Source organism: Phocoena sinus, chromosome 10 (assembly GCF_008692025.1).
Source record: "Phocoena sinus isolate mPhoSin1 chromosome 10, mPhoSin1.pri, whole genome shotgun sequence".
Classification (NCBI taxonomy): domain Eukaryota; kingdom Metazoa; phylum Chordata; class Mammalia; order Artiodactyla; family Phocoenidae; genus Phocoena; species Phocoena sinus.
The window spans coordinates 42,448,106-42,475,695 of NC_045772.1; the positions used below are offsets into that span (position 1 = coordinate 42,448,106).

Genomic DNA, 27,590 nt, shown 5'->3' on the forward strand with positions numbered 1-27,590 from the left:
AATCTATTGAGAACATATGTGAAAACACTTTTGGAAGCTTATTACTATATAATTATTAGGTAGTATTATGATGGTTACATTCATAGATACTCTTACTACATTTTCAGTTAGATTCTTGTGAACAGTCTTAGAAAGAAACCTAAGCACTTCATTTAACATTTACTTTGTGGAAATAGACTCTCCGAGTTTCAATCAACTTTTAATGAACATGAACTCACATATGTTGAAAGCTCGGTAAGAGCAGAAATTAGGGACTTTTATGTTCATAACTCTCTTGTGCTTAACATAATTCCTAACACAAAGTAGGTGCTTATTAAATTTTTATTGAATGAATCTAATATACAAATATAATTACAAATAACTTTTCATCCAAAGGAAAGTACTGTCTTACACTTATTGCTGTGAATATGGATATATAGACAAGAATGCTATCCAGTCTAAAATTATACTAAGCCATCCTTTTAATTTTGTATGTGCATTTACATGTGCTGTTAAGTTGAGAACGTATTTAATGCTGAGAAGCTACAGTTATTTTCTGAGGTAATGTGGGATAATAAGATTGCTTTGTATAATTTTCAAGCCATATAATCATCAATGAAATTTTACTAATTACAGCTAAGAAATTAATTGTCATATTGGAGGATGGAAATTGACTGAGAACTTTATTGTTGTGTTTTATATTTTAAAGCAAAGATCATTATCAACCATCTTAATTTATATGTTCTTTGAAAGGTTATTAATAGGCTTTTTTGCTAACCCTGTGCTGCTTAAATAATAGTAGATAGCTATATTATTTTTTAAATTTCATGCTCTATAAGGAAACTTACTGCTGAATTTGTATAGTACCACCTTCAGATATTTAGTTCATTTTTTAGGGCAGTGGTTCTCTTCATGTTTGGACATAATACTTTCTTAAATTCTTATTGGTTGATTTTTGTTTTCAGTATTTTGATCTTTTTCCAACTCTTCTTGCTGCTTTAAGGATTCTAAAATCTCTTAAAGCCTAAGTTTATTATCTTGGGATTCAAGATAAAGTATATAGCTCTTATAATACTTTCATCATAATTTAAATCAATATATTTTATCATGAGTGTGCATATGGAACTTTATAGAGTTTAGATGGATTTTCCAACTACCAAATTAGATGATTTCAGAATATCAGCTATGTTTGCTTCATCTGTTTTTAAAATAAAGATGGTCTGGAATTTGTCCAGGGAACTCATTGGAGTTCTGTTATTACAGTGAGATGCCTTCTCCAGTCCTAATCTTTCGGCTCTATAGAAAGAAGTTGAAGCTGGGCATTTTCTTTGGGCATATAGCAGGAACATCTAAAGATCTTATTATGGCCTTTTGTGGTTTTTTCCTCTGCTCAAATGTCTGCCATTTTAATATGGAAAAGAGTCCCTAGACCAAAGATAATATATGTAGCTGGTCTCTAGTGGCAAGGAGATATTAGTTCTTTTTAGTGTTAGGGAATTTCAAAAGGAATAATATCATTTATGTCAGTGTTTTCCTATTTTGACAGTGATCCATATAAGAAATACATTTTATGTCACTACCCAAAACATAATATGTGTGTGTGTAGTTATATAAAGAGTCTTAAACAGTGGATAGACCTAGAGTCTGTCATACAGAGTGAAGTAAGTCAGAAAGAAAAAGACAAATACCGTATGCTAACACATATATATGGAATTTAAGAAAAAAAAATGTCATGAAGAACTTAGGGGTAAGAGGAATAAAGACGCAGACCTACTGGAGAACGGACTTGAGGATATGGGGAGGGGGAAGGGTGAGCTGTGACAGGGCGAGAGAGAGAGAGTCATGGACATATACACACTAACAAACGTAAGGTAGATAGCTAGTGGGAAGCAGCCGCATGGCACAGGGATATCGGCTCGGGTGCTTTGTGACAGCCTGGAGGGGTGGAATAGGGAGGGTGGGAGGGAGGGAGATGCAAGAGGGAAGACATATGGGAACATATGTATATGTATAACTGATTCACTTTGTTATAAAGCAGAAACTAACACACCATTGTAAAGCAATTATACCCCAATAAAGATGTTAAAAAAAAAAGTCTTAAACAAATGATTGATGAAACAACTCGCCTTTTAATATCAGAGTATGATGCACTCTAATATTTCCTATCTTGGCTTATTCTGTTTCATTTTTTTAAATGCTATTTGTGAGTCACTAAATTGATTTTCAACTTACCAATGAGTGGTAACTTGAATTTTGAGAAGCATGTTCAAAATAAGTAAGTTTATCCATAGGTCATAATCTATTTCTAATATAAGTGTTTCACATGACTTTCAAAACTATTATGATGATCTTACAACATTCTTGTTTTATAATTTTTCTTGTTTTCATACATAGATAATGTAGTGTAAAATGAGAGAGATGATAAATTCAAATGTTAACCCAGATATGTTTGAAGAATGTTCAGCTTTGCTCTAAGTTTTACAGTAGTTGAATCTAGCCAGCAAGGCACAGTAAATGTGATTATGCTGCAGGTCTTTAAAAAATTTTTTTATTTAATTTTTTTTTTTTTTTTTGGCTGCGTTTGGGTCCTTCGTTGCTGCATGGCTTTCTCTCTAGTTGTGGCGAGCGGGGGCTACTCTTTGCTGCGGTGCACGGGCTTCTCATTGTGGTGGCTTCTCTTGTTGAGGAGCACAGGCTCTGGGTGCGCGGGCTTCAGTAGTTGCAGCATGCAGCCTCAGTAGTTTTGGCGTGTGGGCTTCAGTAGTTGCAGCGCGAGGGCTCAGTAATTGTTGCTCACGGGCTTAATTGCTCTGTGGCACGTGGGATCTTTCCAGACCAGGGATCGAACCCATGTCCCCTGCATTGGCAGGCGGATTCTTAACCACTGTGCCACCAGGGAAGTCCTAAGATTTTTTATTGAAGTATAGTTGATTTGCAATGCTGTGTTAGTTTTGGTATAGTGCAGCAAAGTGATTCAGCTATACATATATATATAGATTTGTATCTGCTAATCCCAAACTCCTAATTTATCCCTTCCCCACCCCCTTTCCCATTTGGTAACCATAAGTTTGTTTTCTATGTCTGTTAGTCTATTTCTGTTTTTGTAAATAAGTTCATTTGTGTCATATTTTTATAAGTGATAGCATATGATTTTTGTCTTTCTTTGTCTGACTTACTTAGTATGATAATCTCTAGGTCCATCCATGTTGCTGCAAATGGCATTATTTCATTCTTTTTTATGGCTAAGTAGTGTTCCATTGTGTATATATACCACATCTTCTTTATCCATTCATCTGTCGATGGACATTTAGCTTGCTTCCATGTCTTGGCTATTGTAAATTGTGCTGCTATGAACATAGGAGTGTGTGTATCTTTTCAAATTAGCGTTTTCTCTGGATATATGCCTACAAGTGGGATTGCTGGATCATATGGCAATTCTCTTTTTAGTTTTTTAAGGAACCTCCATACTGTTTTCCATAGTGTCTGCACCAATTTACATTCTCAGCAACAGTGTAGGAGGGTTCTCTTTTCTCCACACCCTCTCTAGCATTTGTTATTTGTAGACTTTTTAATGATGGCCATTCTGGCCAGTGTGAGGTGATACCTCATTGTAGTTTTGATTTGCATTTCTTTAGTTATTAGCAATGTTGAGCATCTTTTCATGTGCCTATTGTCCATTTGTATGTCTTCTTTGCTCTTCTACCTATTTTTTTATTGGGTTTTTGTTGTTGTTGTTATTGAGTTCTATGAGCTGTTTGTATGTTTTGGAAATTAGGCCCTTGTCAGTCATAACGATTCCCAGGAAAAGATAAGCTGAATAGAGTCTCTGGGTTATAGTTTGGCTTTGATTTCTTTGAGAGTTTAACAGGAATCTCTTCTTTGGAAAGCACTGGGCAAGTGAGCCCTGGGATACATAGGGTTCATCATAGCTTGCAGTTTATGTACTAGATACCTTACAGTAATATGGTCATGAAAGGTATTTTCTGCCTTTTAGTTCACCATGTCCTACCAAGAATAGGTAGAAAATAGAACATATAAATTTAAAACATTTGCTTTGTGAAAGAAAGTGACAAGAGAATGAGCTCACAAGCCAAAGACTGGGAGAAAATATTTGCAAAAGGCACACCTAGAAAGGACTTATCCAATGATATTCAAAGAGTTCTAACAATAAGAAAACAACTCGATTAAAAAATGGGCCAAAGACCTTAACAGACACCTCACCAGAGAAGATATACAGATAGCAAGTAAGCATATGAAAAGATGTTCCATGTCATATGTCATCAGGGAAGTACAAATTAAAACAACAAGATACAACCACTGCACACCTATTAGGATGGCCAAAATCTGGAACATTGACATCGTGAAATGCTGGCAAGGATGTGGAACAGCAGGAACTCTCGTTCATTGTTGGTGGAACTGCACAACGGTACAATCATTTCAGAGGACAGTTTGGAGGTTTCTTACAAAACTAAATCATATTCTTACCATATGGTCAAGCAGTCACACTGCTTGATATTTATCCAAAGGGGTTGAGAACTTATGTCCTCACAAAACCTACACAAAGATGTTTATAACAACTTTATTTTATAATTGCCAAAACTTGGAAGCAACCAAGTTTTGTCCTTCTGTAGGTGAAAGGATAAATAAACTGTGATGCATCCAGACAGTGGAATATTGTTTAGCGCTAAAAAGAAATGAGATATCGGGACTTCCCTGGTGGTCCAGTGGTTAAGAATCCACCTTCCAATGCAGGGAACATGGGTTTGATCCCTGATGGGGGTGCTAAGATCCCACATGCTGCGGGGCAACTGGGCTCTCGCAATTCAACTACTGAGCCTGCGCACCACACCTGGAGAGCCCATGTGCCACAACTGCTGAGCCCGCGCGCTCTGGAGCCCGCATGCCACAACTACAGAGAAGCCTGCACGCACCGCAGCGAAGAGCCCGCACGCTGCAACGAAAGATCCTGCGTGCGCAACTAAGACCTGACACAGCCAAAAATTAATAAATAAATTAACAAAAAAAAATAAAGAAATGAGATATCAAGCCATAGAGGAACCTAAAATGCATATTGCTAAGTGAAGGAAGCCGACCTGAAAAGGCTTCAGACTGTATGGTACCGGTTACCTGACATTATGGTAGAGGCAGAATTATGGACACAGTAAAGATTAGTGGTTTCCAGGAGTTAGAGAGGAGGGAGGAATGAATAGTTGAAGCACAGAAGATTTTTAGGGCAGTGAAAATACTCCATTTTCACTGTTAGGAACCTGTTAGGAACCGGGCCGCAGAGCAGGAGGTGAGCGGCAGGCGAACGAGCGAAGCTGCATCTGCCGCTCCCCCTTGCTCGCGTTACCGCCTGAGCCATCCCCCTGCCCCCCGCCCCGGTCTGTGGAAAAATTGTCTTCCGCAAAACCGGTCCCTGGTGCCAGAAAGGTTGGGTATTCTGTCCTAAAGTACGCTGTGGACCTTGGGTGATGATGATGTGTTAATACAGATTCATCAGTTGTAACAAATGTTCTACTCTGGTGTGGGAAATTTATAATGGCAGAGGCCATGCATGTGTGGAGGCAGGGGGTATATGGGAAATATCTGTACCTTCCTCTTAATGTTGCTGTGAATCTAAAACTGCTCTAAAAATAAAGTCTTTAAGAAAAAACAGTTCAACATATTTGGAGTATCCTCAGTTTATCCAGACATCAGGGGCTGAGAGAAAGAGAAAAAGCTTCATCAGCATACTGTCAAGACAAGCCAAGGTCAGAAAAGAATTTGGGCAAAGCTCACCCACAGAATTTGTCTTTTGGGTCAAAAAGAGATAGTAGGAGACGTTTGGTGATGACAGTTTTTTAAGCTCAGTATCCTGTTTCCTGTATTCCATGCATTCTTTATTTGCCATCACTTTTTGGTAGAGTATATATATATATATATATATATATATATATATATATATTTTTTTTTTTTTTTTGCAGTACGCGGGTCTCTCACTGTTGTGGCCTCTCCCGTTGGTGGAGCACAGGCTCCGGACGCGCAGGCTCAGCGGCCGTGGCTCACGGGCCCAGCCGCTCCGCGGCATGTGGGATCTTCCCAGACCGGGGCACGAATTTATTTACTTTATTTTTGGCTGTGTTGGGTCTTTATTGCTGCGCGGGCTTTCTCTAGTTGCGGTGAGCAGGGGCTGCTCTTCATTGCAGTGCGCGGGCTTCTCATTGCAGTGGCTTCTCTTGTTGCGGAGCACGGGCTCTAGGAGCATGGGCTTCAGCAGTTGTGGCTCTCGGGCCCTAGAGCACAGGCTCAGTAGTTGTGGCGCATGGGCTTAGTTGCTCCGCGGCATGTGGGATCTTCCTGGACCAGGGCTCGAACCCGTGTAATCCTGCATTGGCAGGCGGATTCTTAACCACTATGCCACCAGGGAAGCCCTAGATCATATATTTTTGTATAGCCATTCTCAAGGAAGTTCCTTAGAGGGAAGTAAGGAAGGCCTGTGGAAAATAATATAGGTGAATATTTTCTCAATTCTCCCAAGTATATGGTACATGATTAGAGCCATTATAGATGCATAGGAGAAAAAATTAATTCATTCTGAAGAGTGGATGTTTTAGTGCATTAGGCCTATTTCTATTGTAGAACCCCAGGTGAGAATGGCTACTCTAGTAAATTCTTTAAAAACATTCGTGGAAAGTAAATTTTTAAGACCTTGCATATCTAAAAATATCTTTATTTTATCCTAATATGTAATTGATAATTTGACTGGGTATGGAATACTAAATTGGAAGTCATTTCCTTCTAATTTTGAAGGCCTTGCCTGTATTTTTGTCTTGATTTCAGTATTGATGTCAGTAACTTGTCTGATTCCTGATCTTGGTGCTGTAAATTATATGCACAAGGATTCTTTGCCATGAGTAGGATTAGTTCTCAGTTTTTACCACTGCTGGTTTGTGGTTAAGCTTTCCTGAATCTGCAGGACAGTGACTACAAGTTCCTTTCATGCACTCCACTGTCAAACTTATGTTGTTGATGTATCTTCTCCTGGATACATGCTTGTAGGATACATACCCATACCTGCTTATATTTTTAAAAAAATACTCGTTTCCTGTCATTTTTGTCAAGTTTTAGGAGGGAATACCTTAGGTCAGTATCTTTTTTAACCTGGAACCGTTCTTGATTTTACATGTATATTATCCAATTTGATCCTTATAACAATCCTGTAATATAGGGAATATTATTAGCATTTTATAGATGAGGAAACAGAGACCCAGAGAAATTAAGTCAATTGCTCAAATGCATCCAGCTAGGATAGAGCTAGGATTTGGACTCAGGCAGTTTTAATTTAAAATCCTGTTTAACCATTATACTATAAATGCCTTTTTTGATGTTATACTCTTCATGTCTTGAGAGCCAAGTACCATTGCATGAATTAATTATAATTATTTTTCTTTTGCCTGTATTAAATGGTAATCTATGTTTCATGGCATGGAGAAAAGAGAAAAAAAAACAACCCAAAAAACAAACACACAAAACCTGTTATAGTTGTAGGTATCAACCATAAACTGTTTTTACTACTAATTGATTTTGAAATACCTTTGTCAAAGAAATAATATGTGTATATTGTTTGTTTATTTTTAAGTGTCCTTTCTTGTGAAGAGAAACAGTCTGAGACTATATGGGATGCTGTTGTATATGAGTGGAGAACCAGCCTTGAAGTGTATGCATAGTAAGGAAGGAAACAGATCTTATACTAAGGTCTATAAAATGAACCACTAAATCAGTTGTAATTGAGTTGTTGTTGTCTAGCTAAGGAGGTGTATTTCCAGGTTGAAAGAAATGTGATCAGAAAAAGCAGTCTAGAGTATATAGAGAAAGTAATTGACTTAGAGTTTTTCATTTTAGTTAAGGTGTAGAGTGAGGCAAATGGATTTTAATATAAGTAGGAAAGAATTCTCTGGAGTTTTAAAGATTAGGAATAAAGAGACGACATAGTGTATCATTTTGGCTATGGGTCTTTCCTGTTAGATTTAATGATGTGGGATCATACCAGTCACTTAGTTTTAACCTAGAAAAGAAAGATATTTCCATCTGTTACTGTGATAATAATGTTACATTATTTTAATAAGTTTTAAGTGGAAAATACTTGTTGGTAGATTATATATTTTGAAAAGTTTAAATGTAATGAAGAGGAACTACAGCAGCTGTTTCAAAGAAACATATATTGGGGCATGCAGCATTATTAATGGTGTCCCTTTAATCTTTTCTGTTGATTGGTTTGCATTAACACTGTCTTAATGATGCATATATCCCTACTAGAGGTAAAACTTAAATGTTTGTTCTCTGCTTTAGCCGCTGGAATCCATCAGAACCGAGTGTGAAAGAATATCTTTCCTTATGAATTCTTAATCATGGCTGAAGCAAGCAGTAGATTAGATATAAATCTAGAAGCTTCAGGAAAGATAAACAGTGTTATGTGTATATCCATTTTTAAAGTAAGCAAAAACTGGAAAGGAAAGAATTGGAAGAGGTGGGAAGTGTGGCCGATACTATAAAAATGTAATGGATATGAGAAGAGGATTGCGTTTTTTGGGAAAAGAGAAACTGATCTTATTACTTCAGCCTGAATCTCTAAGTATTGATCTTGCTTTGTTTTCCTAAAGCAGCAACTCAACCCAAGGCATTACTGGTTTGATAAAAAGGTGAAACGGTGGAATAGCCTTTCTTGTTTATCAGTTCATTTTTTTAAAAAACCCCAGCAGCATGACTTAGTGCCTTTTCTGTCAGTCTCTTTCTCTATCTGTTTATTGCTGATTTGACAGTCTCTGGTCCTTCTCCTTTGCTGTTAAATGTGTGTGTCCTTTGTTTGTGCTGGTGAGTTTTGCTATATTTGGATGTGAGAGAAAAGCCTGTCATTGCCATATTCGTCTAAGTAGGCTTCTGGGTGAGCATATACATTAAATAGACTTTCTAAGCCATGAAGGAAGAGAGCTCACAACAACGTAGATTTTCTTCCTGTACTGTGGTTTCGCCTGTTTTATTTCCTCCACGAATTGATGGCCGAAAGCTGGTCCGGAATGCTTCATTTGGAGGATACAATGAACTTTCTCCTTCGTTGCCAGGTTTGTTTGTTTAATCTTGTATTCTTTTCTTAATTTCTTATAGATTTTTTATTAAAATAAACTAGATGTTTTAACATCTTAAAACTGCTTTTGTTTAAACAAAACAATTCTATAGTGAAAGGTTAGATTTTAGTAACTGCTGCTATATGGCTTGGCTTTTCCATATTTTCTTTTACAGTCTCTTTAAGCTTGAACTTGAAAACTAATGATTCAGTGAAGTATGAATCTTGAGTGCTGATAGCATAAATTTTTGCTTTAATTATTGAAATAAATATTATAACCCTTTGATAAAAATAAAGCCCTTTCTAGACTTCAGATAAAATTCTATAGATAAACCAATTGCAAATGAAACCCACATATTTAATGTTGATACTTGTTAGACTATTTCAAGCAAAATAGTAACTGTGAAAATTGATGTTTAGTTTAAACTTTAATAGCTTAAGTCCTGACTAACGTGAAGTTTTCTACCTAAATATAATTTTGGAAATGCCTTACTTTGTGTTGTTAGATGTGTTTGGGTATCATAAGTTTTTGCTTAAAAAATGTTATTTTTCTGGTAGTATTTATTAAATGAAATTAGGCATTGACAGCTATGATTCGAACATTAAACACTTGATCAATGAGATGTAGATGTAAGCTGATCTTTTATTGCTTGAAAAAGATTTATTGTAGCAAATATTTGGTTATAAATTTTAAAATATAAATAATCTCTGTTTTGTTTTCAAAATATTAAGCTGCTACATAATCATATCTACTCTTTTAAGGTTGTATTTTTCTTTTAAAATAAAAATATTCTTTTAATACTCATGGTAAAGAAGTATTGACTGAAACTGGTGCTTGTTTTAATTGTTTTTTTTGTTGTTGTTGTTGTTGTTGTTTTGCGGTACGCGGGCCTCTCACTGCTGTGGCCTCTCCCGTTGCGGAGCACAGGCTCTGGACGCGCAGGCCCAGTGGCCATGGCTCATGAGCCCAGCTGCTCCGCGGCACGTGGGATCTTCCCGGACCAGGGCACGAACCCGCGTCTCCTGCATCGGCAGGCGGACTCGCAACCACTGCGCCCTAATTGTTTATATATTTTTCTGACACACATTTTGTGAAATTCGAATTATATTTTCATTTTTCACACTAACCTTTATTCTTAGCTTTTTGTGAATATTCATGCCGCTAGGCAGTATATGCATTCTTTTGAGATGATGAAACAACTTGTAGAAAGTGTTACTTGGGCAATTAAGTAAATTATTGTAAATTCACTGATTTCATTTTCTTTTCTAACAGGGTTTCCGAAAAGAATTGGAAACCATAGTCCTGAACTGTTGCCTAAGTAGCATAAGTTTCAAACAACATTCATAGTCCATAATTTAGTCTTCTTAGTGTAGCATGATTACTATCATGCTTCTTTCTTAATGTTCTCAAAATGGTGTAAATTTTACTATTTGTCTATGTTCACAAGTGGCTCTGAAAATGCAACACACAGAAATGTTTTAATGTTGTTAAATACTGTACTTATTTGCTTTTACAGTGTGACTTAGTTCCATTTCTGTATTTGTCTTTGTCTTCTTGATTTTCTTTTTTTAAGCCAGCAAGCTTGCTAGCACATGTTTGCTGACCTTCATGCCATGAGTCTACTTAATATAAAGAATAATCAGGTTACCTTACTAAACAATAGAAAACTTCCCTGTTTAGAAATTTGGGTTTTACTTCATTAGGTAATTGAAGACAGAATTGTCAGTTTCTATTCTCAAAGAAAATATTGAAGGTCATTCTAGATAGATTTGTTTGAATGGAAAAGTAAATGGTTGGCTTTGTTTTCTAATTCTTGAAATAGAGAAAATCATATTCATAGGGATGCTTCCATATTCCTCTTAATACAACCAACAGTTTTATTACAACCAGCCATGATAAAAAGCTTTTAAAAATATGTTTTATTTTATCAGCTAAGAAGTAGAATTAGGTACTTCAAAGAAGTGGCTTTTTATGTATTTCTTTTAAGTTAAAAGTAAAAAATATAATTTTTTCTGGGACATTTTATTGATTTTTCTGACATCATTAGAGAAAGAGGGGTTCTACATTAGTGATATTTAGAGATAACTTTGTTTTACCACTTTGACCACAACCCTTTTATCATTTTAGTTTTCCTTAGGAAAATCTACTCCCCCCCCTTTTTTTTTTGTTACTTCTACCTTAAGGAATATATTGGTATGGCCTTTTTCTTTATGATGAGTTATAAAATAGAAATGGTACCCTTTGTCCATGTACCTAGAAATTGGAATAAATAAACTTTGAACAAAGATGTTTATAGACAGACACTCTGTGTAAGCTTTAGTACATAGATAGATCTGTTTAGTATGTTTTGACTTCTCGGAGATTTTTTTCTTATACAATTTCTTGATTCTTGGCTGTATTCAGTATAGTTTATGTAGCAATTCTATATTTTGTAAATACTTATTCAATCTGCATTTGTAGATATGTGTATATAATCTCATTTTAACAAGATTAAAGCAGCATAAAACTTGCTGTATTATATCTAAACATTAATGAACCAAATTTTACTGAAGTATATAAAAAGCTTGTACCTTATCAATGCTGATAACACTTGTATTCTGTTAACAAATTAGAATTAGGGGCAGAGTGCTAATTTATTCAGGAATCATAGTCCATTGAATTAGTAAGAGAAAGTAAACTCTGTTTACTACTACATTATTGGAAAATATCTTCATGACCACAGATTTAGGGGAGACTTTCTTAAGACCAAAAAGCACTAACGGTTAAAAGAATGAAATTGCTAAATTTGACAACCTTAAAATCAAGAGCTATTCATCAAGGAGACCGTGCATAGAATTAAAAGACAAGCCGTAGAATGGGGAGATATTTGTAATAAATATAACTGGCAAAGAACCAATAATTGGAAAACATTAAGAATTCCTATATAAATTAAGAAAAAGGTAGACAATGAGGTTTTTTTAATGTAGATAGACAATGAGTTGTTTTTTTTTTAATGTGCAAAAGATCTGGGCTCTTCACAAAGAGAAAATTAAAATGGTAATTAACATGAGATAGTGCTCAATATCATTAGTAATCAGGGACACACAAACTAAAATCTCATTGATTTACCATTGATACACACACCCACAGATTGGCAAAGATATTAAAAATCTGTCAATATTGATGTGGTACCATGGATATGGAGAAAGGAGAACTCACACACACTGCTAGTGGAAAAATAAGCAAATTGGTAAACAATATGGTATTCTTAAAGTTGAAGACGCACATATACTCTGACCTAGGAGTTCCGCTTCTAGGTTTAAACCCTAGAGATATTCATGGATATATATGTCTACTAGGATACATTTCCAAGAATATTCGTATCACCAGTGTTTGTAAGAGGGACAAACTAGAAACAGCCCAAACAATGGATGGATAAATAGTGATATAGTCATGCAGTAGGATTCTAATCAGCAATGACAATGAATGAAATACCTGCTGTGACATGCTGGTAAATAATAATTGCAAAAGTCAAGGTAGTTACCTTTGAGGGAAAGAAGAATAGATAGATTGTGATCAAGAATGGCATGGGGCAGGTGGGGAGTAGTTCTTATGGGATGTTGACAATTCTGTATTTCTTGATTTGGGTGGCGGTTATGCAAATAATCACTGTATACATTAAATTATGCCTTTACATTTTATGCATTTTTCTGAAGGTGTGCTATATTTCACCTATTTTTAAAAGCCACTACAAGTAAAAGTACAGTCCATTTTTATTAATTTTTGGATCAGTTTATCAAACTTTGTATTTGAAAGGATAATTAAGAATTAAACCCTTCTTTTAAGGAACTCACAGTCAAGTATGTGACATGAACATGAAAACAAATAATTGAAGTACATTGTGGTAAATATGGTAGTACAAATGTACCAAGTGCTGTGTCTCAGAAGAGACAGCTAACTCTATGCCTACACAATCTAAGCAAGGCTCCCAGAAGACGTTGGCCTTGGATCTTGAGACACACCCTGGCATTCTAGAAACAGCATGAATTTTAAAGTTACACCTAAGTTTGAATTAGCTCTGATACTTCACTTATTGACATTTGTCAAGTTACTCTAATCCTGTGAGCCTCAATTTTTTTCAGTTATATAGAATATTCCTAATATTTAGCGGGGGGCATTGTTTTGAAGATTAGAAATAGTAAATCAAGAGCTATTCATCAAGGAGACCGTGCATAGAATTAAAAGACAAGCCGTAGTCACAAGTGTTGGGTTCCCTGGTGCGCAGTGGCATGAGAGTCCGCCTTGCCGATGCAGACACGGGTTCGGCCCCTGTCCGGGAGGATCCCACATGCCGCGGAGCGGCTGGGCCGTGAGCCATGGCCACTGAGCCTGCGGCATCCGGAGCCGGTGCTCCGCAACAGGAGAGGCCACAACAGTGAGAGGCCTGTGTACCACAAAAACAAAAACAACACCAACAAAAAATCACAAATGTTCCTACAAGTGGTATTGGTGCTTTATTGTTGTTTTCATAAATATTATTATGTTAATCTATCCCCCATAATTATCATCATTGTAATGAATGAATCAGAATTAGCCCAGAGCAGGATATGTTAAAGGGATATAGACTAAGTAAGAAAGGATGTCATAGCAGGAGACGTCTAATAAACTAGAAGAATAGGGAAGGATATCTGAATTAAAAAATTTTTTTATTGAGGCATAACTTACACATAGTTAAGTGTACAACTTTTGAATTTTAGTTATGTTATCAATATGTGTAACCATTTCCCAGTTCCCCAGAAGACCCTCTCATGCCCACCCCAGTCAGTTCCTCCTACAACAAAGATAAACCACTGTTCCCACCTCTAGCACCATAGATTAGGTTGCTAGTTCCTGATTTTTATATAAATAGAATCATGTGGTATATGATATGTGCTTTTTTTTTGATGGGGAGAAGTGGCTTTTTCTACTCATTATTCTGTTTGTTTGTTTTGTGTATTGGTAATTGGTTCTTTTCATTGCTGTGTATCATTTCATTGTGTGAATATAATGTATTCATTTATTCTACTATTAATAGTCATTTGAGTTGGCCTCCAGATTTTTGCTATTATGAATTAAAACTGTCTGTGAACATTTTTGTACCTGTCTTTTAACAAACATGGGACATCACTCATCTCTGTTGGGTGTAGCTAGGATCAGAAGTGCTCTGTCTTAGAATATGAGTACTTTCAGCTTTAGGAGATTATGTCAAATAGTTTTCCAAAGTGACTATGCTATTTGTAGTCCCACCAGCAGTGAATAGAGTTCCGGTTGCTCTATATTCTAACCTAACCTGGATTTGGATGGTCTTAGTCCTTTTGATCTAGCCATTTGCGTGGGGATCGTAGGTTTCTATCTCATGGTAGCGGTGAGGAGGATAGTAGGAAGAGATATTTACTACCTAATATCGCTAATAAGCACACTTGGTAAAAAGTCATGATCTGAAACTGTTCTGCATTATTGATCAATGGTCAATAATGTATTGTAGGCTTCAGGATTTTATCTATAATATCACATTTTTAAGAATAAAAGAGTAATTTTTAAGTAATTTTAAATCCCTATACATGGAAAACAAAAGTCTAAGAAGTATTTTGGCTGAGCCCTTTTTGGCTTCTAAAAATATAATACTTTCGCTGACATTTTAAGTGATTATTTTTTCATGTTTTCTAGGAAGCCACCTTATCCAGTCCTAAAGAAAGAGTCCTTCATTGTGTTGCTTTTTGCTTTGCTACCCTTGGAATTACCCTTGAAAAACTTAGTGTACAGTGTGACAATATTTTCTGTTTAAGGCTTTTGAACACTTTTATGTGGTTCATTGCACCTTTAAGCTACTCATCTGCTTATTTGCCACTTAGCCTGAAATTTCAAAGTATTGGACCAGACTTTTAGCCTTTTGCTTTATCCGCTGTTAATTTTTAAATTAACTTGGAAGTCATCAGGGCCAGCTTTTGTAAAACAACTGATTTGATTTGCTAGTTTGAGGTTATAGAAAATCTTTAAAATGGGACTATTTATTGGTCTGACATAATATACAATCCTATGTTTATGAGTGCCCCTTTTTTGTTTTTCTTGTTTAGTTTCATCTTGCTTTCGTATGTTGTCCTTTTTCCAACATTTTGAAACTTTCTGCAAGACATATTTTGCATGTTCAAAAAAAGTCTATTCAGATTTGTAACTTCCACTTTGTTTTAATTTACTGTTCTGTTTTTAAAATAATATGTGAATGTATACACAGTGAAGTGGGCGTTTTTCTTAGTCTGATAAATGGATTGACCTAGATTGAGCTGAAACCAAAACCAAACTAGAGAAATTTAAGTAAAATTCAGTTCTTAGGAGAATAAAGAAAAACATCATCTTTTTTCCATTCATAATATATACTTTTAGAAAATCTTTGTTCTCTTGTACATCTATTTTATAAGATCATTGAAATAATTTGTGTTAATTCATTAGAATTAAGAATTACTTATTACAAAATGTTTATTACTCTGAATAAATATTTTAGAATTTTTAAACTGAATTATGTAAGTTTGGTTTGCTTTACGCTAAAGTTTCAAATCCTGGTAAGTTTTCCTTTAAAATTCCATGTTAGATTTATGAAACAGGTTTCTTTTTTTCCCTCCTTGGTTTTAGGATTGCCTGATCTTTCTGCTTACCAGAGATGGAAAAAAAAAAAAGAAAAAGATTCCTTCTTCATATTACAAAAAAAAAAAAAAAATCAGCAAAATCTCTGAATTAAGAAAATGGAATGGATTTGTTTTAGCTAATATAAATCAAATACAGAATAAATGGTCTCATTGATATCCTAGAAATGATTTTTAAATGCTTCAGGCACTGATACTGATAACTTTATAAATGCTGCTTTATGAATGATTATATTTTGTATAGGCTTTTAGTGGACTCAGAACAGATAGTTGTAGGGAAGAGTTAATATTACTTGTCCTCAAAAGTAGAAAGAACTTCATTAAAATGAGTACTGCCCCTCTTATGCCTGCCACACAAATCTCAGCATTAACGTTTCTCTAATTGTACCCTTACAACATTAACTTGTTAATTGCTTTTGATAGTGCTATATTAATGTGTTACATGGTAGGAAAGATGTGTGCATATATCCCAATGCACTCATGTTTTAGATTTATCCTTTTAGAATTTATATAACAATAGTCAGTGACAATGATAATATTAAGGGTCAATGTTAATTGAATACATACTGTCTGCAACTACTATGCTAATTGCTTTCTATGCATGCTCATTTAATTCTCACAATAAACACATTATTAGATTTTTTTAAAAATCTGTCCCTCAATTCAGATTTATTTCCCTAGTATTCTTTTATCACCCATTCTGGAGTTGTTTTCCAGTTTGGCAAGAGGTGTGAAAAGTATGTTGGGTTGGTTCTTTGTTAGAAAACAGCTAACTGAAATAAAAATTCCACGAGTCCTGAATTCATGCCAAGTGAATGAGCAGAGAAGAGAGATATTTAGCTTATGTTGATGGGTTCAGGAAAAGACACCAGTGCCTCTGTAAGTCTTGATTTATTCTAAAGAATTACTATTAGTGACATGATCCCTTAGTAGTCTTTAAACTATAATAGTTTAAAACTGTATGTTGAGTCTAGGCTTCTTGCACTGATGTATATCAAATATTGTATAGTGTATATTTGAAATTGAATAACTTATGTGCATTTGCTTTTTAATACCTATATGTGTTCAAATGTGGTAATACTGAAATAATGACTATGTTTTTAAAGGGTTTGAAAGAGGAAAGGAAGACATTTCTCAAAACAAAGATGAATCTTCCCTTTCTATGTCAAAGAGCAAGGTAAGCATATTGTTGTCCTCAAATATATGATCACAGCATTTTTCTAATATTTAAGATGAGTGAACTAACACTGAAATCCTATCAGATTTTTGTGGGATGTTTTTATGTTGGTATATCTAAACCAGGTAGTATATATGAAAAAAGGAAAGTTCCCCTGGGGCTGATTTAGGTTCTGTTGGTTACTTGGAAATATAGCCTATTGGTAACCAGGGTTCTCTCCTGAGTGATATTGTTCTGGTATGTCTGCTATAGCAGTATATCTCAGACCGAAGTCTGAGGGTTCCATGTAGAGAATAGAGATAGTCAGGGTTCATTGGGTTTTTTTGTTTTGTTTTGTTTTTTAATTTCTAAGTGTTTTGGGCTCATTCAAATGACAATCAAAACACGTACATTTTCCCAGTTAAAGGCCAAACATCTCTTGCTATAATAGTGTGCAATTGAAAGGCAGTGTCTTAGAATAAGGCATAGTTCCCTAAGTTAGTCATTTTCAAATGAGATACTTGTACATATTCTTAAGTCTGTTGAGAATTTTTTCTTTAAGAGTACTATTCAAATTTGAAAAGTATTGTATGATGCATTGACTTTCCTATGGGTTTGTAATTCACTAGATTTTCTATAATTCGTCAATGGATTTGACTTTTTACTGTTATTTCTGGTCAGGTTTAGTAGCAGGAGAAGCTTTTATGTTTGTGGAATCAAACTTCAATGACTGTAAGAAAATCTATATCTTTTTTTTTTTTTACTTATTTATTTATTTATTTATGGCTGCATTGGGTCTTTGTTGCTGCACGCAGGCTTTCTCTAGTTGCGGTGAGCGGGGGCTACTCTTCGTTGCAGTGCGTGGGCTTCTCCTTGTGGTGGCTTCTCTTGTTGCAGAGCACAGGATCTAGGCACGTGGGCTTCAGTAGTTGTGGCTCGTGGGCTCAGTAGTTGTGGCTCGCGGGCTCTAGAGCGCAGGCTCAGTAGTTGTGGCACACAGGCTTAGTTGCTCTGCAGCATGTGGGATCTTCCCAGACCAGGGCTCGAACCCATGTCCCCTGTACTGGCAGGCAGATTCTTAACCACTGTGCCACCAGGGAAGTCCAAAAATCTATTTCTTAAGCTAGTAAATTCTCTGCTATTCTCAGCAGTAGGCTTGGCTTGTAAAACCCTACATATTTTGTTCCTGTTCTTGTGAGTGATTGAGAGGATTCCATGATATATTTTTTATCATATTCCATGATATGCTTTACACAGATTTTATTCACACTTAACTTTTCAAGTATTCATTACATAAAGGTCCATCCTGTACTTATATGTATATAAGTACATAAGGTGAAAATTTAGTAGGACTTTGTATGTATATAACATATGCCTGAGAAATACCTTTATCATTTTATATGAGATGCATAATGAGGAGATGATTTATCTTGGTTCTGCCATGGTTAGAAATACAACGAAATTTATGGAATTTTAAAAACCTATTTTCAAGCAGTTAATACCAGAATTGGTGAATGTATGGAATAGTGGTATTCCTACTGAGAACCCTAAATAAACTCCAGATCTACCTACCACAGCCATCTACATGTAGTCTCTAAATGGGAGGGTGGGGGAGGGGCAGGAGGGGTAGGGAGGGCAGGGAGCCTGAAAAGCAAGTTTACATATCTTAATGAAGCAGTGTGCATTAATAAATAAAAGGAAACACAGGCTGCACCTTGAGTACAATAGCACCTAGTTGTGTATGAACCTTAAATTAAAATTAATTAAAATTAAATAAAATTAGAAATTTGGTTCCTCATTTACACTAGCCACATCTCAATAGCTCAGTAGCCACATATAGCTAGTGGCTACCATATTGGACTACTCAGATATAGAATATTTCTGTTATTCAGAAAGTTCTACTGCACAGCAAGCATTCACTGCTTTAGGGTCAAAAAAGTGAGTTTGAATCTTGACTGTCATATAATACCTGTGACTTCTTAGATGCTAATTATAATGACATTAATAGCTACTTCGTACTAAGAGCTTGCTAAGTGTCTTTTTAACTCTCTTAAGGATACTAGAAGACAGGTATTATTGGCCCCATTTTATCAGTGAACAAACCGAAGCTTAGAGAAGTTAAATAACTCTCAAGGGTCAAAATGGTAGAGCTAGAATTCAAAGTGGCTTCAATTTTCTTATCTGTACAAAAGAGGTAAGATCTAACTCTCAGATTGTGATGCTGTAAGTGCCTCATGAAGTACTTGATTAATAATAGGTGTTTGAGAATTCGTTTTTCTTACTTTGAATAAAGAACTACAGTGAATGAATAGGCTTCTTGATGTAGTAACTATTTGGTGTAAGTAAAATTGTACTCATTCTGTTATTTTCCAAGAGCTGAATCTTATTGATTCTGTCTTACCTTAGATTTAATCTTGGTTTATTCTGTTAGCTTAAGAGATACATAGTCACTAGTTTGTCCTTATATATTTTAACATATATTCCACTCTTTTGTTTTTCAGAACAATCCTAAAATTTATACATTTATCATCAAACCTTATTCTCATGGAATTCTGAAGATTTTGTTCTTACCTAAGTAACTTTGGGAAGCAAAATCTTGTTATTCCTTCTATGATCAATCTGCATAACTGAGACCATTAAATAATTTTAACCTTATACTTTTATGAGTTTGATGCAGAAAGTATCAGTACTGTCATTTTGGTCACTGAATTTACGGTATCCTTCTTCCCCCCAACCCCCACCATTTTAAAAATAAAGGCAGTTCCTGTTTCTCAGGCATCCTGTAAATGAGTGAATTGGAGAAAGCAGTTAATCAGATCATCCCATCTTCCTTTTAGCATTTTTAAATAAATTTTTAACTGTCCATCTCAATGAAAGGAATTGCCAGCATGAATAATATTTCTAGTGGGATAAAAGGAATGCTATTACAAGGATAAGGGGTTTCTGAGCCAAGATCTTGACTTGATTCTCCAGCCGTCAGTCTGCTTAGCTGTAGGTTTGCTAAATCATCTACCTCTTGCTGTAAAAAATATATTTCCTTGGACATTAAAAAACAAAAAACAAAAAAACTTTCCAAATCAAAATATCTGATAGAGTCATAGTAACTTATCATTATTGTTATTATTCCTTATATCTGCAGTATTTTATAGTAAGTCGAAAGTATTCTCATATGTTAATATTCCATTTATCTAAAGGTCATATTTTTGTCAGCACTTGCAATCTAGAGGATAGTCACAAACCTGAAACACAGTATACCAAGTACTGTGTTAAACACATCATGCACACTACCTCATTTACCCCTCAAAGCAACCCTATGACTTGGTAGGAATATCCTTATTTTATAAATGAGCAACTAAGACTGGAAGAGATTGAATAACTTCCCATAGTTGCACAGCCCATAAGGTATCATCATTAAAATAGTGGTCAGTAAGTTTATAAAAGGAGGAAACTTAGTTTAGTAAAATATTTCCAACAAAAAAACAGTTTATGATTCTTGGTATTTAAAAGGTAACTTGTTGATTCAGAAAACTTTGGTAGTATTTCATTGAAAAGACTATAGAACTTGGTCACTGGATCCTTTTTTTTTTTTTTCAGAACTAGCCACACAGTATGGCAAGGATTCCTTGAAGTATGTGTGCTGTAATTTACCAAGCTCATGTGACAGCCATCTGGCCTGCTAGTCCCTTATATACTAGAATCGTTTAGGAATCTCCAAGCCAGATCTTGTCATGTCTAGGGAAATAGATTTCCTGTTGTTCATAAAGATAAGTCTTAAATTTGAGTCTAAGATTCTATATGAACAGTTTTAAAAGGTGAGAAATAAATGTGATGAGATGGCTAAGAGGATGAAACTGAGAATTAGGCACACCAGAGTACAAATCCCAGATCGTCTACTTATGACTCTGTGACTTTAGGAAGTTATTTAATCTGTTAGTCTTAGTTTCTTTATTAGCAAAAGGAGGAACTACAACTATCTCATAGGTTGCTTTGAGGATTAAATGAAGCAGAACATATAAAGTACTTACATAGTACTTGGTAAAGAGTTAAACAGTCATTCATTTTCATTAACTTTTAAGCTAATATTATTAGTATTCTTCACTTAATAGTATCTAAAAAGTACATTATAATACACATTTTCCTATTAAGCTGTGGGAAGTAGAAACCATTATATTCCTCTGACAGTAGCCATGTCATCTTTGAGTTTCCAGCGGCAAGGAGAGGACAGAGACCTGTTTGGCTTGAGAACTTTTGTGGAATGGTTTTAGTATCACAATATATCCTGTCATCATGGGAGTAAGCAATATGATGTTTCAAGTCCAGTTCTCAAAGGAGTAACTTCAACAAAAATTTAATTAGGTTAATCCCCACCTTCTACATTGAGTTTAGTTTGCAGTTCCTTTCCAGTTCAGCCAGTTATTACCATCAACATAATAATTCGTATTTTGTACTAAGTAGCGGAGGCATTTTTAGGAGAGATGAGCTGCAAATGCTAGTTTCATTTTCATTTTATTAATTCCAAAGGTATTTATTGAGCCCTTCCTTTTCCCCAGGTGATAGCTGGCTATAATTGATGAATAAACATGGTCCCTGTCCTCATGGATCTTAAAATTGAGTGAGGGAGTTTGTACCCAAAGTTTTTCATCCTTGATCACATCTAGTGATATTATGTAGATCTGGCCATTAAACACTTGAAAGCTACCATTTGGATCAAGCCCCATATACTTTCCTGGCACTGGGAGTAATGCTACAAACTTTAAGTACCTTCTCCCATGTCTAACAATAGGTAAAAATGAAAATAATAGAACAGTGAAGGAATATGTTTAATTTAATTGTTCCAGGATTTATAGAAGCAGCTTTTAGTTCTATATTCTTCTACTCTGGTGGAAGAAAGTAGTCTCCTTGAAAGAGTACTGGATTAGGAGACCCGGGTTCTGATCCCTGCTGTTGATTGATTGTTTAGAAAAATCAACATCCCTGAGCCTCCCTTTCATGATTTGTAAAATGGAGATAAAACCACTTGTTACGCCTATTTTTCAAGGTTCTTATGAGGATCAAATTGAAATATCAAGTATAAACAAAGTCTGGAAACAAGTTTAAGACATTAGTAATAATTTAGGGGCACTGGATAGTTAGGAAGAAGTAGGTGCTAGGAATATTGATTTTTAAACACTGTACAACTTAGGGTGTTTCATTACTTGTTTCTGAAGATGTTTGTATTTATCCCCTTTGGAGAAGGAGTAGCAACAGAGCAATGTATACAGCAACTTGCTAGAAGTTTTTTGTTTTTTAGAATATTTCAACTTAAAAAATTACACTGCTTTGGATACATTTGTCCTAAGAATAAGTAAATAATTGTGTTTTTCAGAAATACCCTGAAAAATAGAAGGCAGAGATTTATAAATGATCTTATTTAACCTCACATTGTAAATTAATTTATTGATAAGTTTCTATTTTTGTGGCTTTAATGTGGATTAATTTTCAAACCCAAATACTATAAAGGGAAAATCAGTATTTGAAAATCGACATTTGCCTAAATCACAGCAATGAATGGGAAGAATGTCACAAACATAGTTTTAACATTAGTTTTTATGTGCCATATGTGTGTGTAGAATAAGTGGCGATTTTAATTATTATTTCTCTTTTCTTCATTTCCATGTGATTTCAGTCTGAATCTAAACTTTATAATGGCTCGGAGAAGGATAGTTCAGCTTCAAGCAAGCTTACAAAAAAAGAATCTCTCAAGGTTAGTTTCCACAGTTATGAAATAAGATAAAGAAATAAGTATTTGTAATCCTAAAGGAAGAAAAAAAATATTAATGTTTGTATGGCATGCTGGAGTCAACTGAAAAGACTCTTTGATGACTGCCCCAGTGCTACTCTGGCCCTCAGCTGGGGTGCGGGTGCTGAGGACTGGATATCTCTGCACAGCTGTACTTGAGTCAAGCACGCCACTGCGTTATAGAACATAACGGGAAGCTCTGCTGCCCTTTGAAATTTGAGTTTACTAACTGCTAGATCATGGGCTGAATTTGGCCCACAGGTAATATATATTTTGTTTGACCTACACAGTGTTTTAAAAATTTGAGCCAACAATTACAAGTCCAGATTTCCAGCTTCTCCTAAGAAATAGGTTACACTGGGCCTGCCTTCCAGAATGGCCACAGATCCTGGAGTTTAAGGAACACATGCTTTCCAATTGATTCTTGATTCCCATATAGTCTGTTTTGCCCCTCTTTTTTTCCATATCTGATCCTATACGTATCTGCATTTACAGTCCTATATGAAATCTGTTAATTCAAATATGCATATTAACAAAGACCAAAGTGAACTCTTTTTGACTGTATAATTATTAAAATTTCTTGTGTGTATGTAGTCTCTTCACCATTAAATGCAACTAGGAAAATTTTGTGTTTTAGTTTATAAAAAGTCACTGATAGTTTATCTTCTCCCCTTCGTGAACAACAACAAAGCAATAAATAATAAGATTGCTTCACTGCTACTTTCCCAAATTATCTCAGGAGTGACTTATGAAGGGTAAAACTTTGATAATTTGAATGAATTAGTTTCAATGTTGTAGTTTCTTAGTTATTTATATGTTATATATTAGTGTCAGAAAAGAGAGAAAAATTGCCAGTCCTAAATAACTACAGCATTGTTTGTGATATGAAAAACTGACAACAGAGTAGATTTCCATCAGTAAGAGAATATGTTAAGAAAAATTTTAGAAGTAGTATAGCATGGTGCTTAAAAGCATGTGTTTTAGAGCCAGGCTGCCTATATTTGAATTCTGCCTCCATGAATTACTAACTATGTGATCCTGGGCAATTTACTCTCTGTGCCTCAGTTTTCTCATTTGTAAAATAAGGATAATGATAGTCCTACTTCCCAAGGTTATTGTGAGTATTAAATGAGGTAATACATGTAAAGTGCTTACAACAGTGACTGGTACGCAGAGTGTGTCCCATAAATGTTACCTCTTACTATTTTATTCATACTAGGAATCCTTTGTAGCAGTTAAAAGAATGAGGTAGACATGGAATGGAAAGAGAATTGAAATGCTCCAGAAAATATTGAATAGGAGAACCTTTTTTATGTGTTCAAAAAAAAAAAAACAAACACAAAAGTATATTTCTGTAGGTTGTGTACATAGAAGAGGCCTGAAAGGATAGTGTTTTCCTGAAGGTTAACAGTGATCAATTCTGGGAATCGGAATAGGAGAGGGTATAATAAAAACGGCTTTTAGCTTTGTGTTGTTTGAAATTTTTACCATGAGTTTGTATTCATGTACTATGTAATTTTAAAAATGTAAAATTCTTTAAAAATATACAGAGAATTGGACTAGTGATCAGAAAAACTAGATTCTAACCTTGCTTTTCTAAAAATTTCTACCAGCTCTTAAAAAGAAAAAGGTCTGTCCTAAGATGCTAGAATTCTAAAAGAGGTTTAGAATTTTATTTTAGAGTGTAAATTTTTTTACATACTATGGAGCTAAAAAATTGGAGAGAAATTGCCTATTTCTAATGAATTTTTAATTTTTCTATTATTTCTGTAAAATAGGTGCAAAAGAAAAATTACCGAGAAGAAAAGAAAAGAGCCACAAAGGAGTTACTCAGTACAATCACAGATCCCTCTGTTATTGTTATGGCTGATTGGTTGAAGGTCAGTTTGTATTGACTCTTGAATTCAAATGCTGGATATTTAACAACTGGAATAGGAAAGCCCAGAGTGCACCTAAAAGCCTGCAAGACAAAAACATCTCCTAGGTTGATTGTTTTTCACTGATGAAGAAACTATTAATTGTATCCCAGAGGATCTATGTTCCAGTCTTAATGGAGAGAAGAAACCTTAATGTTGTCTCTCTTGACATCAAATAACATCAAATATGGATAGCAGTTCTTTTAAAAAGGCGTTTTGATTTGTGTGACATGATACAGTCTAATCCAGGGGTCCCCAACCCCCGGACCACGGACCAATACCGGTCCGCGGCCTGTTAGGAACTGGGCCGCACAGCAGGTGGTGAGCGGCGGACGAGCGAGCGAAGCTTCATCTGCCGCTCCCCATCACTTGTGTTACCGCCTGAACCATCCCCCCTTTTTGTGGAAAAATTGTCTTCCACAAAACCGGTCCCTGGTGCCAGAAAGGTTGGGGACCGCTGGTCTCATTGATGTCCTGTAAAGAAATATTTTGTTTGCTGTTCAAATTATCATTTAGTATTATTGTAGACTTGGTATATTTGCATTTTGGAGAAGATATGAGACAAAGTTAGTGTAAAAGTTACCATTTGAAAAGCATTAATTTGCAGAACAACATACATATTGCTCTTTCTATTCCTTATTCTTTTAGCCTCTGGTTATTTCCACTTATTTTTATTTCCTGTCATCTTAGTCACTCTATCCTCTTTATCATTCTTATCTGTAGGATATTTGGTAGGAATATTTTAGCCTAATGCTAACTTTGAGAATGGTCTTGTAAGACCCTGACTCCCAGGAAGTTTCAGTACCTGGCTTTCAACTAAAAATCACCCCAGCACTGAAAGCTTTTCACCTTCCCCAAGGATAGGTACAACCTCCAACCTAAAATCCTTATGGGATCTGTCATGGAAGTTTTCTTACTAAAATAGAAGTCTAGTGATAGTTTCCTTGATAGTTCAAGTAATACGGGGGTCTTCTTCGATATTATTCTGAAAACACCTTCTGACTTATATTGGCTCTACTTACTAAGTCTTTAAGCTCCATATCCTATACTAGGAAAGTATATTTTAATGGCCCCTGACCTGGCCAGGAAGGTTAGGAAAACCATTCTACTTGGTACATTGTTTTGAAATTGTTGATGCAGTCTCCCACTAGAATTTAAGTTCCTCAGAAGCAGGAGTCATGCTGTTTTCACATTTATTTCCAGTGCTTGCTATTTAGTAGCTTAACAAACATACACCTAGTGAATTTAAAGTGTACACTTTATGGAAATTTTAGATTAAAATACCCTATTTGCCTCTATTTGGTTAGTATCTTGTGGAGCAGAGAAACAAAAGTTTATTTCTTAAATAAACTTATATTTTTGTAGATTCGTGGTACTCTAAAGAGCTGGACCAAACTGTGGTGTGTGTTGAAACCTGGTGTGCTACTGATCTATAAAACCCAAAAAAATGGTCAATGGGTAGGAACAGTTCTTCTGAATGCCTGTGAGATCATTGAGCGTCCATCAAAAAAGGATGGCTTTTGTTTTAAACTTTTCCATCCTTTGGAGCAGTCCATTTGGGCAGTGAAGGTAAGTAAGCACTTGTTATATAGGTGAGGGGTAAAGATGACAATCTATAAGTAGAACTGAGATAAATCAATGAATGATTAATGATTGCTGTCCTCTGCCAGAACTTATAAATTTGTTTTTGTCTTCAATCACATTATTCCTTTTTCTGTTTCTACCCACGATGAAATGTGCACCAAAATGCTTAGTTTACCTTTAAGATCTAACTTAAAAATTTCTCCAGAAAATGCTTCCCAAATTTATATTGTACCTTATTATCTCTTGTCTGTAGGGATTGTTTGTACTGTTCTTTTACTTTGCAATTACCAGCTTTGCTTTGTAATATTGTATCCTGTTTACTGTGAGTGTTCTTCTCTTCATCAAATTGTCAGACTCCCTAGAACAGAAGCTGCCATTTATTTTGGTGGTCTTTCCTGTATTGATGTAAATATGTGATAGGAAGCCTATAAGCAGAAGCAGTCCTACATATTTTTGAGAGGCAGCTTTCTTTGAAGATGGAGCTCTAATGCTTTTATAACTAAAAAGCATTACCGTGGTCACTCCTTGTTTTAAAAACAAACAATCAAGAAAATAGAAATGCTCTATTTGATAAACTATTATACTAAGGAATTCTACAAACAGTAGACAGGCAGTACATGATAACTGAATAAATGAGTCTAGCTTAAGTTTTTACAAAGCGATCATTGTTTTAGTTTCTAAAGTCAATTACACTTGAATAAAGGTTTTGGGACTCCTCCTTTAGGTAAACAACCTAATTGAGATTAGAACTAAATGTAGCTTCAGCTTTTTAATTTGTTGAGTATTGCTTAATTAGGCAATATACAGACATCTAGGAAAAGACCTGGACTTTTAACTTTATTTCAGTAGTGTGGAATCATAGCAGGAATAAATTTAGGATTACAGTTAGTTTTATTCTGAGATTATATACTTCCCACAGGGGAAAGAATTTAACCCATGAAACCTCTGGTATTTCTGTATCATGTCATTCTGAAGTGAAAAAAAATTACTTTCAAAATCTTTTATATGTATATTCTTTACTACTATTTTTAGGCATTGTAAGAATTATAATGAATATTAAAATCATTAAAAGATACTTATAATGTCAAGTTATTTCATTCCAGATATTGGTGGGAGGAAAATTTGTACAATTATATGAACATCAGAATATTCTTCACAAGCAAAACCTACTTAGGACATTGTTTAAGCAGCTTAAAAGTCAATGTCTATGCTTAGGAAAGAGTAATGTTTATAAATTTTTACTTTGTGTCAGGGACTCTTTTCACATGTTATATGGAATCTTTTTTTAATTCTCGTGCCTGTAAGGTATGAGATAAGGATGATACAAATTTCCTGTAAGGAGGATACAAATATCCCCCATTACCCAGATAAAGAGATTGAGGCCTAAAGAGGTTACTTAAGTAATTTTTCTAGTAT

At 35.1% G+C, this 27,590-nt stretch overlaps 1 protein-coding gene across 6 annotated transcripts in view; it reads left to right on the plus strand.

Moving 5' to 3' along the window:
- OSBPL8 (oxysterol binding protein like 8) overlaps positions 1 to 27,590 on the plus strand; it is a 204,585-nt gene that overhangs the window by 124,868 nt on the left and 52,127 nt on the right. For 5 of the 6 annotated variants that reach the window (XM_032644817.1, XM_032644815.1, XM_032644818.1 and 2 more), the window contains 4 exons: positions 16,846 to 16,916; positions 22,561 to 22,638; positions 24,453 to 24,554; positions 25,956 to 26,159. In XM_032644817.1, coding sequence (XP_032500708.1) covers positions 16,846 to 16,916; positions 22,561 to 22,638; positions 24,453 to 24,554; positions 25,956 to 26,159 — 455 coding nt within the window. Of the gene's footprint in view, positions 1 to 8,636; positions 9,081 to 16,845; positions 16,917 to 22,560; positions 22,639 to 24,452; positions 24,555 to 25,955; positions 26,160 to 27,590 lie in introns of those variants that run through there. The other variant, XM_032644816.1, reaches the window with a different exon arrangement.